Here is a 14,055-nt window from a genome sequence, read left to right on the forward strand (position 1 = left end):
TGTAAGAGGCAGCCCTGATCATCCAGCAACATTTCCAACACATATATATATAGCAGACTGTCATGTTTCCCTCCAGCCACCAGAGGCCACTGTGGCTGAGTAGGACAGTGTGAGGAGTTGTTTCCAGAGGACAAGGAGTTAAGTGTTTTTCCCGGGCTGAGCAGAGAGCCTGGGGTGCAGGTGTCTGAGTACACAGGAAGAAGGACGCTGTGCACTGAGAGGGAGATCCACAGGGAAGATTAGAGTGATTTCTCCCTGCCAACCTGCTGTGACACAGTATCTGAGACATTGGAGTGTGTTTGCTCCCTGACTGAGCTGATGTTTCCTGGTGCAGAAGAGAGACTGCTGTAGTGTGAGGCACTTACCAGAGGAACTGTGAGTGAATTCCAGGCCCTGCCTGATTACACGTCCAGAGCTGCTGATTATCTCTAACCAGAGTTACAGAGACTACAAAGAGAGGCCAGAGCTGAGCCACGCTGAAGCAAGCAAGCAACCAGATCGGGACCCAGACTGTACCTGCCTGCATGTGCCGGACACCGAACTGTGAGTGCACTGATGCTAACCGGAGCTAGGACATAGTGGAATAGGATTTAGTTTAGTGCACCGTAGAGGTGCACCCCGGGTAGCGGGGACAGATAGGACTACCTAGAAGAGAGTAGCCTGCTATTGTCTGTACTTGTGTTTGTGATTCATTTGTTTTCTTTATGCAAATTTCCATTATCTTTGTTGTGCATTCTCAAGCTGTTCATATTGTAAATCTGCTTCCCCGGCAGTTAGAGTTCTCCTTTAATAAAGCCGGTTTCTACTTCAGCCTCCTTGTCTGCTGCACTGTACTTGAGTCCTGCTCTACGGTCTCTTCCTCTGCTGACCGTTACACGGACGCAGTACAGAGGCAATGACAACGTCTTTAACTTAAATAGTGCAGTGTTTTATTCACACAGACGTAAAGTGACAAAATAACAGTTTCAAGAAAAACAGTCACCTTGAGTCTGGTGTTTGTTCACACCAGGCTATAGCACATAAGTCCTTGAAGGAAGCAGTAGTCCATGTGATTTTGTCCACAAACAATGTGGCAGGCCTAGTCCAGGCCCAAATGCTCAAGCTGCAACACCCAGACTGCCAGCACTCCACTAGCAGATGGAGGATAATCCACAAAGCTGAACATGCTGGCTGGGTTTTTATATCCCAGCCAAAACCCGGCCTGGAACCGTGGGGAACAGCCACCTACCCTGCTCTTTGGCTGCTCCCAATAAAAACCGTCCCGAAGTGTCAGACTGCACTACAGAACTGACACTTCAGGAAAAAATCTGGTTCTTACCTCACCGAGGCCAGGAACCTCGGTGACACGTATCTTCCGTCAATGACGGCTCCTTGTTCCTTCTTACAGGTTGAAGTAAGTTATTTGTGAAGTTGCACGTGACTTTGTTGAATAACTTTGGTAATTCTTTTTTAAAGGGTTTCTGTCACCAAAAATACCTAAATTACACTGGCTGACATTAGCGATGTGATGTCAGCTGCACCTAACTAGCCTATTCCTAGTTTTATCCATGCCCCCATTACTCCATAAATGTAACTTTTATAATATGCAAATTAGCCTCTAGAAGCGGGGGGGGGGGGGGCATTGCTCCTGCTTCTATAGGCTCTGTTCTCCCACCTCTGTCACCTCCCTCCAAGTTTTAATTGCCAGGGCCAGGCAGCGTTCGCATCCTCCTGCCGGCCCTGAGCGCATGGTAAATCTTGCGCCTGCGCCATGCCGTTCAGTATTCAGCACAGTAAGGAAGTCAGCAGCCACTTACTAAGTTTCCTTACTTCACTATCCCTGTGCTGAATACTGAACGGTGCAGGCGCGAGATTTAACATGCATTTAGGGCCGGCAGGAGGATGCGAACGCTGCCTGGCCCTGTCAATCAAGACTTGGAGGGAGGTGACAGAGGTGGGAGAACGGAGCCTATAGGAGCTGAGGCAATTGCTCCCCCCCCCCCCCCCTTGCTCATAGAGGTCAATTTGCATATTTATAAAAGTTACATTTATGGAGTAACAGGGGCATGGATAAAACTAGGAATAGGCTAATGTCAGCCAGTTTAATTTAGGTATTTCTGGTGACAGAAACCCTTTAAAGTGGAAAACCACTTTAAGACTTGAAACCAAACTTGGCTTTGGTTCTGACTGGTACGGAAACGGATCTCCATACAGTATTGATGTAACATCCAAAGCTCCCTTCCCTCATCACTAGTGACAATGTATGACGAACAAAGTACACTTCATTTTTTTTTTGTTATATGTATATTTCTGTAAAATCCTATTGTTCATTTCCCCTTTTATGTGTCTCAAAAGAATATATATTTTCTCATTTTCAGTTTCTAATAAAATGCTTGACATATATGACCTTGGTGATAATGATCTGGGGTCTCTGCATGGCAATCCTAAGCGTGGGCATGAGAGTGAAGTCATTTTGCTGTTCTTGCAAATTAGAAGTAAGTGACAGAATGTCATATTAATACAGAACTTACTGGTGATGATTCAGTAATGGGTTATGCAAATATCAATCCTTTATGAGCAGCTTTATGATATACATATTACATGTCATCTTCACAGTATGGCAGCATTGTGATCATAGTGATACAGTACTAGGACACCTAGTTCGGTCTAGGTGGTCTTGGTCTTTATGTTCATCAGTCACACGGCCTTAGGCTCAGATCAGCCCCATTGAAGTGGATGGATGTTTTAATACATCTGGTTACAGTTAACCTGCCGCCACAACGTACAGTATATAGTCATATGGCAGGTGGCAAATTGTTAAAAAAGGTTGGACAACTCCTTTACCCATTTTAATGCAAGGGATGTATGGAGATGACTCACAAGCTGAGCGCACTCCATAACTATATAATACAACAGACACCTGCCAGCAATGACTGGGATCAAGGATTACTCCAATCCCAGTCATTTGACCCCTCAGATGCCACAATCAATTGTGACCACAGCTTCTGAGGTGTTAGAGGGAGGGGGCTCCCTCTGTCTTTTGATCGGAGCCCCTGCAGTGAAATTGTGGAGATCTGATTGGTTGCTATAGCAGCCTTGACTTTGTGAAGGCTCCCAGGCCTGCCATCACAGATTGCCTGATTAAGTTGTGCCTGCAGCACAGTTTAAGTGGTTCTATACCTTTTGATTACTGATGATCTATCCTTTGGATAGATCATCAGCATCTGATCAGCTGTTTGAGAACAAGTAGTGCCACGGCCTTCAATGATTCTGTATGTGGATGAGTGATATCATTAGCGATTGTTCCTCCCATACTGTGGAGGAGAGCTCTGCATGTAAATAAAAAAGTCTACTTCATTGGCAAGCAGGTGTTTGCCAGGAAGGAACCAACAATCATCTGCTCTATCTAGCAGTGTAAAGAGGCCTTTACACTGAGAGAGTGGGGGTCTTTTACAAAGACCAGCTTTTTACTCAGATCTTTTACTCCCCTTTTGTGTTGGCTTTGCTGGCGGAAGATGTGCCCAATTTATGATAAGGCACATGCCTTCAGCAGTCTGTGCGCCTGGTAGAAAACCTAGACCAGGCCCTGGCTGGAGTAGTCTTTTTCCAACATTTACACCTGTTTCCAGGCGTAAATGTTGGCAAATTTGTCAGGGCCAATGTTCTGGCCCCCAGCAGGCCCCCCACTATACCCTTGACAAAATATTGTCAAACTGGTGTTCAAATAGTCACAAAAGGGATCATGCAACATTTTTACGCCAACAAAATAATGTAAAAATGTTTGTAAATGTCTCCAATTGTTCTTGCATTAGGACCCTCAGTTTTGTCATGATTACAGGCCTAGGTATAAAAACGTCATTAGCTTTATCTCTGTACTGTTCTTTGATGCATTAGATATACTGTTAATAATGTTTCATACATGTGTTATCTTTTACAGAAAACTGATGAGAACGAGGATGCTCTGATAAAACCAAATCCTTCTGATGATATCATCATTGCCTAAAGAGTGGTAAAATCCACTGATCTAAGGGATAGTTGTAAAATCATATAATGTAAGGGGAAAGCAGTTGGATTATAATTTTCTTTTTAAAGGCTGGGATATATGCATGTTGGTGCCAACCTTAGCATTGTGTTTAGTATTATACAGGGTTGAGCGAACCCGAACTGTAAAGTTCGGGTTCGTACCGAACTTTTGGATTTTTGGACCCCAGACCTGAACCCGAACATTTCTGTAAAAGTTCGGGTTCAGGTTCGGTGTTTGGCGCTTTCTTGGCGCCTTTTGAAAGCGTCATACTACTTGCCCAAAGAGGCCATTACAGCCATGCCTACTAATGGCATGGCTGTGATTGGCCAGGCTCTATATAAGCTTGAGTCACGTAGCGATGCATGTCACTCTCACTGCTGTTACAAGTATAGGGAGAGGATGCTGCTGGTCTTTCAGGGAGAGAATAGGAGAGAATCTAACTCAGCGATCTACCTACAAATAGTTGTGTGGGTGCAGGACACAATCGTTTTACCCTGCCCTTAGGCCATTGACCCAAAAAAAAACAACTTTTATAATTCTGTTAGTTAGGTGGGTGGCAGCGGCGGTGGCCATTTTATGCAAGCTCAGTGCACCAGGACTGCATCTGAGCTTTTGGGACATTGCAAATCACCATTTTTGGGGGGCAAACATCTGGATTAGTCAGTGTGCAATTTAAAGTAGAAATACACCCATCATTTTCTGGGGTTTTAAAAACACACAATTTTGTTTCAAAAAACAGTATTTTCCTGTTCTGCATGTGTTAAATTCAAGTGTAATATATACATATTTCTGTTAGCAAAAAAACACAATTTTGGTAATCTACAACAGGGATGTCAAACTCGTGGCCCTCCAGCTGTTGCAAAACTACAACTCCCATCATGCCTGGGCATACTACAGCTATCAGGGAATGATGGGAGTTGTAGTTTTGCAACATCTGGAGGGCCATGAGTTTGACATCCATGATCTACAACATCTTGATTAGTCAGTGTGCAATTTAAGCTAGAAATACACCTATCATTTTCTGGGGTTTGAAAAACGCACTTTTTTTTTAAGAAAAAACACTATTTTAGGCCTTGCAGCATCAGCGCGTGTGAAATTACAGGCTTATATACTGCTGTCAAATTCAGCTGTTAAACAAACACTCGTTTGGGCACAAAAAATTTAGTTGGCAGCCTTTGATGCAGATGTCATTGTGAGATACACCCATAATACATTTGGGTTACATTCAGAGATTTTAAATGCCGCCATTTGGTGCACCAATATTGAATTCAGGCCTACACTGGTTCAGGCCCTGTGAGATACCCCCTCTACATACAGGGGTTTGAATTAGGCATTTGAAATACAGCCATTTGAAATACAGCCATTTGAAATACAGCCATTTTGTGCAAAGATATATTTACTTTAGGCCTACAGTGGTTCAGGCCCTGTGATATACTCCCTCTACATACAGGGGTTTGAATCAGGCATTTAAAATACAGCCATTTGAAATGCAGCCATTTTGTGCAAATAAATATTTACTTCAGGCCTACACTGGTTTAGGCCCTGTGAGATACCCCCTCTACATACAAGGGTTTGAATCAGGGATTTGAAATACAGCCATTTTAAATACAGCCATTTTGGGCAAAGATATATTTACTTCAGGCCTACAGTGGTTCAGACCATGTGAGATACTCCTTCTACATTCAGGGATTTGAAATACAGCCATTTGAAATACAGCCATTTTGTGCAAAGATATATTTACTTCAGGCCCACAGTGGTTCAGACCATGTGAGATACTTCCTTTACATACTGTCATTCTATTCTACTATTAATTAAACACCCATTTAGGGCAAGATCCTAAATTTTAAAAATATGAGGAGAGCGTCAAATAAGGGACCTGGCCCAGGTCGTGGTGCTGCTGGTGGAGCTCCTGTTGCAGGGAGAGGTTGTGGTCGATCTGTGCCAGCTACACGCACAAGTGAAACCCCTTCCTCAGGTGCGAGTAGGCGACAAAACCTGCAGCGGTATTTGGTCGGGCCTAATGCTGCGTTACGAATGGTGAGGCCTGAACAAGTACAGGCGATAGTAGATTGGGTTGCTGACAGTGGATCCAGTTCCTTCACATTGTCTCCCACCACAGTTGGCACCTGCAGCCGATGTCTATCAGTCTTTCACCTAACCCCCTTGCAAAATAGACAAGCAGCCTGAGCCATGCAGCAGTCTCTTCTGCTTTTTGATGACTCTGTTAGCAGGGTTTCCCAGGGCCATCCACCTAGCCCTGCCCCAGAAGTGGAAGAGATTTAGTGCACCGATGCCCAACCACTTATCTTTCAAGATGAGTACATGGGAGGACCATCGCAGCATGTCTCGGATGATGACGAAACACAGGTGCCAACTGCTGGGGCTTTTGAAAGTGTGCAGACCGACAAGGAAGGCAGGCGTGAAGACTGGGTGGAAGATGATGTGGAGGACGATGAGGTCCTCGACCCCACATGGAATCAAGGTCATGCGAGTGACCTATGTAGTTCGGAGGAAGAGGCGGTGGTCGTACAGAGCCACCAGCACAGCAGAAGAGGGAGCAGGGTGCAAAAGCAGAGCGGCCGTCCTCTAGACAGTACGCCTTTTACTGCCTACTGCAGCGAGGGACTGAACACACCAAAGCCAGCTCCAAGGAGTTCCCTGGCGTGGCAGTTCTTCAGACAATGTGCTGACGACAAGACACAAGTGGTTTGCACGCTGTACAATGAGAGCCTGAAGCGAGGCATAAACGTTCTCAACCTGAGCACAACCTGCATGACCAGGCATTTAAGTGCAAAGCACGAGCTGCATTGGAGTAGACACCTCAAAAACCAAGAAAGGTCTCTGGCTCCTCCTGCTTCTTCTTCTGCTGCAGTTGCGGCCTCTTCATCCACCTCTGGAGTGACAGTGCCAACTAGCACCCTGCAAACAGAGGATCTGCCAGCAACACCAACACCTGGGTCACCAAGCATCTCCACAATGTCCCGCGGAAGCGTTCAGCTCTCCATATCACAAACACTGGAGAGAAAGAGGAAGTACCCCCCTACCCACCCGCGATCCCTAACCCTGAATGCCAGCATTTCTAAATTACTTGCCTTTGTAATGCTGTCATTCCGTCTGATGGAGATGGATAGTTTTAAAGGCCTTATGGCGGTGGCTGTCCCACAGTACGTCGTGCCCAGCTGCCGCTACTTTTCAAGGCGAGCCATCCCTTCCCTTCACAACCAAGTAGGGGAAAAAATCTGGTGTGCACTGCGCAACGCCATCTATGGCAAGGTGCACCTGACTACGGATATGTGGACCAGTAAGCATGGTTATATCTCCATAACAGCACACTGGGTAAATGCAGTGGTAGCTGGGCCTGAGGCAGCAGGCAGTTTTAAAACTTATCTCTTTGGGTGACAAACCCCACACCGTGCAGGAGCTTTGGACAGGCCTTGAACAAAAGACCAATGAGTGGTTTGTGCCAGTCAGCCTCAAGCCCGGCCTGGTGGTGTGCGATAATGAGCAAAATCTCGTAGCAGCTCTGGGACTAGCCGGTTTGATGCACATGCCTTGCCTGGTGCATGTGCTGAATTTGGTGGTGCAGAGATTCCTTAAAAATTACCCCGATATATCAGAGCTGCTGCATAAAGTGCGGGCAGTCTGTGCGCGCTTTCGGCGTTCTCACCCTGCTGCTGCTCACCTGTCAGTGCTGCAGCGTAACTTAGGCCTTCCCGCTCACCGCCTCATATGCGACGTGCCCACAAGGTGGAACTCAACTTTGCACATGCTGGCCAGACTGTGCGAGCAGCAGCAGGCGATAGTGGAGTTTCAGCTGCAGCACGCACGGGTGAATCGCTTGGCGGAACAGCACCACTTCACCACCAATGACTGGGCCTCCATGCGAGACCTGTGTTCCTTGTTGCACTGTTTCCAGTACTCCACCAACATGGCCAGTGCTGATAACGCTGTTCTCAGTGTTACTATCCCACTTCTATGCCTCCTTGAAAAAACGTGCCTGGCGATGATGGAAGAGGATGTGGCACAGGAGGAGGAGGAGGAGGAAGAGGGATCATTTCATATGGTTTCCAGCCAGTCATTCCCAAGTGGCTCCAAGGGTGGGTTCCTGCACCCACACACCCAATGTACACAATTGTCCAGCCAGGGCACAGTTCTGGAGGATGACGAGGTGAAGGATGAGGAGGAGGAGATGGAGGAGGAGGAGGAGGAACCATGTTGACAGCAGGGTGGCACCCAGACCAGCTCATGGCCATCACTGGTGCGTGGATGGGGGGATACAGAGGACACAGACGATACACCTCCCACAGAGGACAGCTTTTCGCTGCCTCTGGGCAGCCTGGCACACATGAGCGATTACATGCTGCAGTGTCTCCGCAACGACCGCCGAGTTGCCCACATTCTAACTTGTGCTGATTACTGGGTGGCCACGCTGCTGGATCCTCGTTACAAGGACAACGTACCGTCCTTAATTCCATCACTGGAGCGTGATTGTAAGATGTGCGAGTACAAGCGCACGCTGGTAGACGCGCTGCTGGTGGCATTCCCACCTGACAGCGGGGGCACAGTGGAAGTACAAGGCGGAGGCAGAGGATGAGGAAGAGGTCGCCAACGCAGCTGGGGCACCGCCAGCACCTCAGAAGGCAGGGTTAGCATGAAATGTGGAAAAGCTTTGTCAGCACGCCACAACAACCAGCACCACTAGCTGATATGGAACGTCTTAGCAGGAGGCAGCATTTCACCAACATGGTGGAGCAGTATGTATGCACACGCCTACACTTACTGAATGACGGTTCTGCTCCCTTCAACTTCTGGGTCTCCAAATTGGGCACATGGCCTGAGCTTGCCCTTTACGCCTTGGAGGTTCTGGCCTGCCCTGCAGCCGGTGTATTGTCTGAACGTGTGTTTAGCACGACTGGAGGGGTTATATTTCCCAATGTTTTGGGGTGTACCATAATTTTAAAAAATAAAAAATAATTTTTAAACCAAAAAGCAGTGTATGCTACCTCCACCGCCACTTCCACCTACACCGCCACATCCACCGCCTCCTCAACCTCCTACTCCATATGGACCTGGTCCTCCTAGATCAAGATAATTTATTAATTTTTTTACGAATTTTATGTTATTTAACGTCACTTCCCTATCCACATTTATTTGCAGAGCACTTGCCATGCTGTTAACCACATTTTGACGCCATTTGCAGCGCTCAAAAGTTCGGAACCCTATTAACTTCAATGGGGTTCGGGGTCAAGTTCGGGTCCCGAACTCAAACTTTTTTCCAAAGTTCGGCCGAACCCTTCGAATCCAAACATCCAGGTGTCCGCTCAACTCTAGTATTATACCATATAATCACATAAGATGATTACAGAATGTACACTGCAGAATACACCTACCCTGCCATACCACTGAATCATTCCTCTCCATGTCATGGAATCCAGTGTGGTTCATTTCCACTAGTCTGGTGTTTCTGATTATGTAGCATTTCTGTTTTGTCATAATCAAATATATAATTGTTACTTGCCTCTTGTTTCGCTACATACTGATGTGTAATCACACTACATAATAAAGCAAATCTCCATTTCACGTGCCTTTTAATTTTTGCCATTAATTTAAAGAACCAATTTTTATGATTAGGACTAGAGATGAGCAAATCAGTCTGACAAACCAGGTTCATTATAATCTTTCCAAAATGTCATCCGCCAGACGAACCTGAAGATTTTCAGGTTCGCTTCGGACAAATCCAGTAAAACAGCATGCAGCACCATTTTACTGAACATGTTGGTTGGAAAAAGCATGAGGGAGCAAGAAAGATGCTCACTTGACCCTGAATGGTAGTGGGGGGGTGGGGAGGCTTGCCATGATTGGCTCATCCAGGCTGTCAACCTGTGAGCCAATCAGTTCTTCAGCAGGCAAGGAGGTGTCCTAGCAGAACGAGCAGATTGTCATTCTGTGTTGAGCTGTGAATGAGTGTGGATGGGTCTATGCTATATCTGACAGAAACCGATTTTGGGGACAGTGGACAGTCGCAATCAAGCTTCTCATCTAGTGTCAGGGACAGTGAAGGGAAAGGCTAGAAATAAGAATAATTGGGAAATAGGGAAAGCTGTGAAGTGAGAAGTGAGGAGCTTAGACTGAGTTTGCCTGGCAGCTGTCACGATTAGTGTGGGGGAAAAACTCCACACTAAATACAGGAGGGCCTGGAAACTAGGGAAGGAACATGTCACCTCCTAAACAACCCTAATCTGGGCCCTAACTACCTATCAATATGAATAGATCTTTAAGATAGGAATATTTATATGCTGGATACCTAGGCCCTTATATCCCTATAAGGCCCTGGAATGAGGTTAGGACCAGAGACGACCCATTCCTCCCCAGATGGATGAATGGAAGTCTGTCTCAGGCATAGATATAAACATGGAATGTAACAAACACAAAACAATAAGAAAAGACAAGACTTATCTGAAAGTAGAAAACTGGCAACTCCAGAAGCACCATAGAGTACAACCGACCAGCTACTTAGAAGGCAGGAAGAAAATCTATAAACCACACCTCCAAGAGTGAGAAGCCGCTACTTATGGGAAAAGTTAATTACCAACAAGCAACACCTGAAACGAGGGGTGTGGCATTCACCAAAACACAGACACAATAAGATCCACAGTGAAGTTGTCAATTTAACCCACAAGTTGCCAGTCTCTCTGATCTCCTGGTACCTGCCACGGGAATATCCATGACAGCAGCAGGGCCTTAGTTAGAGGTCATGCTGCCCTAGGTTCTGTGGTTAAATACCCTGATAAAGGTATGCACCTTGGGAGGTTTCTACTAAATATGTCCCTCTTCTGGAGCAAGTAAACATGACGCCAGTTGCAGTTAAGCAAAAAGGACATGGAGTCCCCTTTGTGGATGGTAATGTTAGTACCCATGGTAGGATTGCCAGATGATTGTTCCTACCTGGATATGGTTGGATCCCAGATGATCTCAGTGAAGTGGTCCGAAGCAGTGCAAAAAGGGGTAGTTGAACTTGGATAATGACTAAGTAGAATAAATGGAGTCCAGACTCATAGTAACGCTTAACACAGCTCTACTTGGCATAAATAGTAATCAAAACAGTTTCCAAACTGTATCTTGGTCATCAGTAGGTATTGGCTTAATCTGGCAAGCAAATACTTCTCTGCAACAATCTTAGCTCTTCTATGCTAGCTGGAGTAAATAGGAACTTTCCTCTTCTGCTGGAACTTAGTCTGTCTCTTTATTTAATCCTAAGAATTTCTTGTTTGGAGTACCTCAAGCTCACTTATGCTTGGGTGTTCACAACCTCCAGTGATAAGGCTGGCGTAGGACTAACAGAACCCGTCCAGACAGGACCAGGCCTGCTGCCTTCCCCTAGCTGGGGTTAAGTCAGACAAACTCCTCACACAACCTCTCCCCACGAGGGGGTAGGGTAGACTGACCTACTCACTAACTAAACTCCTCCCTCTCTACAGAGGGCTGGAATGGAACTAGGAGGTTCCTCTCCAGGGAAACTAACCTTGCCAATGTTGCGGCCATCTGCTGGTAGACCAGGCAATTAAATGAACATAACAGTTTCATGAACATAAATATGCACATTATGAGAAGATGACATGAAGCACATTAGGTGATATAAATTAGCACATAGGAGAAAGTAGCAAGGTGGCAAAAGGAGTGGTAATAGCACATTACATTCCCCTTTACTTAACAGGCAAGCAACCCTTGGCTTGTGCTCGGGGTATTCAAAAGATAAATACCAACATACAGTCAGGTCCATAAATATTGGGACATTGACACAATTCTAACATTTTTGGCTCTATACACCATCACAATGCATTTGAAATGAAATGAACAAGATGTGCTTAACTGCAGACTGTCAGCTTTAATTTGAGGGTATTTACATCCAAACCAGGTGAACGATGTAGGAATTACAACTGTTTGCACATGTGCCTCCCGCTTGTTAAGGAACCAAAAGTAATGGGACAGAATATTAATTATAAATCAAACTTCCACTTTTTAATACTTGGTTGCAAATCCTTTGCAGTCAATTACAGCCTGAAGTCTGGAACGCATAGACATCACAAGACGCTGGGTTTCATCCCTGGTGATGCTCTGCCAGTCCTCCACTGCAACTGTCTTCAGTTTCTGCTTGTGCTTGGGGCATTTTCACTTCAGTTTTGTCTTTAGCAAGTGAAAGGCATGCTCAATCGAATTCAGGTCAGGTGATTGACTTGGCCATTGCATAACATACCACTTCTATCCCTTAAAAAAACTCTTTGGTTGCTTTTGCAGTATGCTTTGGGTCATTGTTCATCTGCACTGTGAAGCGCCGTCCAATGAGTTCTGAAGCATTTGGTTGAATATGAGAAGATAATATTGCCCGAAACACTTCAGAATTCATCCTGCTGCTTTTGTCAGCACTCACATCATCAATAAATACAAGAGAACCAGTTCCATTGGCAGCCATACATGCCTACGCCATGACACTACCACCACTATGCTTTACTGATGAGGTGGTATGCTTAGGATCATGAGCAGTTCCTTTCCTTCTCCATACTCTTCTCTTCCCATCACTCTGGTACAAGTTGATCTTTTTTTCATCTGTCTATAGGATGTTGTTCCAGAACTGTGAAGGCTTTTTTAGATGTCATTTGGCAAACTCTAATCTGGCCTTCCTGTTTTTGAGGTTCACCAATGGTTTACATCTTGTGGTGAACCCTCTGTATTCACTCTGGTGAAGTCTTCTCTTGATTGTTGACTTTGACACACATACACCTACCTCCTGGAGAGTGTTCTTGACCTGGCCAACTGTTGTGAAGAGTGTTTTCTTCACCAGGAAAGAATTCTTCGGTCATTCACCACAGTTGTTTTCTGTGGTCTTCCAGGTCTTTTGGCGTTGCTGAGCTCACCAATGCGTTCCTTCTTTTTAAGAATGTTCCAAATAGTTGTTTTGGCCGTGCCTAATGTTTTTTCTATCTCTCTGATGGGTTTGTTTTGTTTTTTAAGCCTAATGATGGCTTGCTTCACTGTTAGTGACAGCTCTTTGGATCTCATCTTGAGACTTGACAGCAAAAGATTCCAAATGCAAATAGCACACTTGAAATGAACTCTGGACCTTTGATCAGCTCATTGTAATTGGGATAATGAAGGAATAACACACACCTGGCAATGGAACAGCTGAGAAGGCAATTGTCCCATTACTTTTGGTTCCTTAACAAGTGGGAGGCACATATGCAAACTGTTGTAATTCCTACACCGTTCACCTGATTTGGATGTAAAAACCCTCAAATTAAAGCTGACAGTCGGCAGTTAAAGCACATCTTGTTTGTTTCATTTCAAATCCATTGTGGTGGTGTATAGAGCCAAAAATGTTAGAATTGTGTCGATGTCCCAATATTTATGGACCTGACTGTGTGTGTGTGTATATACTCTCAGGGTATCGCATAAATATAAAGTGCTGCAATATAAGACATATGTTACCATCCAATATGGCAACGGCTACCAACAGGGTCTCTGCCCGAATAAGTAGGGTGTCCGAGAACAGTTTCCCTCTCAAGTATAACCAGAGAGCCAAATTAGTGTGCATTAAGCGATCATTACAGACCAACTTTGAAGTATCCTGGCCATGAACATTAAAGGAAGCGCAGGGGTGCCTTTATTCTGTTATCCCACCACTATGCAATGAGAACGCCTGCAAACAGAAGGGTGGCTTTATCCTGTATTTACTTCCGGCAACAAGGTCTAATTATGCTTTACGCTTTGTCACCTTAATGATTGAAACAGGTAGTAAAAAATGTTTCCTAAGCCTGGTGCACTAGGCCTTATAGGACTAAGAGGATTGGAAAAACCTAAAACACTCCAATAATTCTGTAATTTAGGAGGAGATACATTTTCTCCTACAACTCCATACAGACATAATAGCAGCAGGTTAACGTTGTTAAGTTTGCTTGGAACATAACCACTTGGCTTAAGACCATTAGTTCTACATGTACTTACTTTGCTTAGCACAATACCATTTTGTTTAAGGCCAATAGTTTGAGTTGTACTCA

The 14,055-nt window shown here is 45.2% G+C and overlaps 1 protein-coding gene across 4 annotated transcripts in view; it reads left to right on the top strand.

The window, feature by feature from the left end:
• The window catches only part of LOC122939829, a 76,082-nt gene extending 71,565 nt beyond the window's left edge, over positions 1-4,517 (top strand). For 3 of the 4 annotated variants that reach the window (XM_044296006.1, XM_044296008.1, XM_044296007.1), the window contains 2 exons: positions 2,358-2,474; positions 3,917-4,517. In XM_044296006.1, the coding sequence (XP_044151941.1) occupies positions 2,358-2,474; positions 3,917-3,982 (183 nt within the window). In that variant the 3' untranslated portion in view covers positions 3,983-4,517. Of the gene's footprint in view, positions 1-2,357; positions 2,479-3,916 lie in introns of all 4 variants that reach the window. The other variant, XM_044296009.1, reaches the window with a different exon arrangement.
• Positions 4,518-14,055: the final 9,538 nt, after the last annotated feature.

Source organism: Bufo gargarizans, chromosome 6, assembly GCF_014858855.1.
Source record: "Bufo gargarizans isolate SCDJY-AF-19 chromosome 6, ASM1485885v1, whole genome shotgun sequence".
Lineage (NCBI taxonomy): Eukaryota > Metazoa > Chordata > Amphibia > Anura > Bufonidae > Bufo > Bufo gargarizans.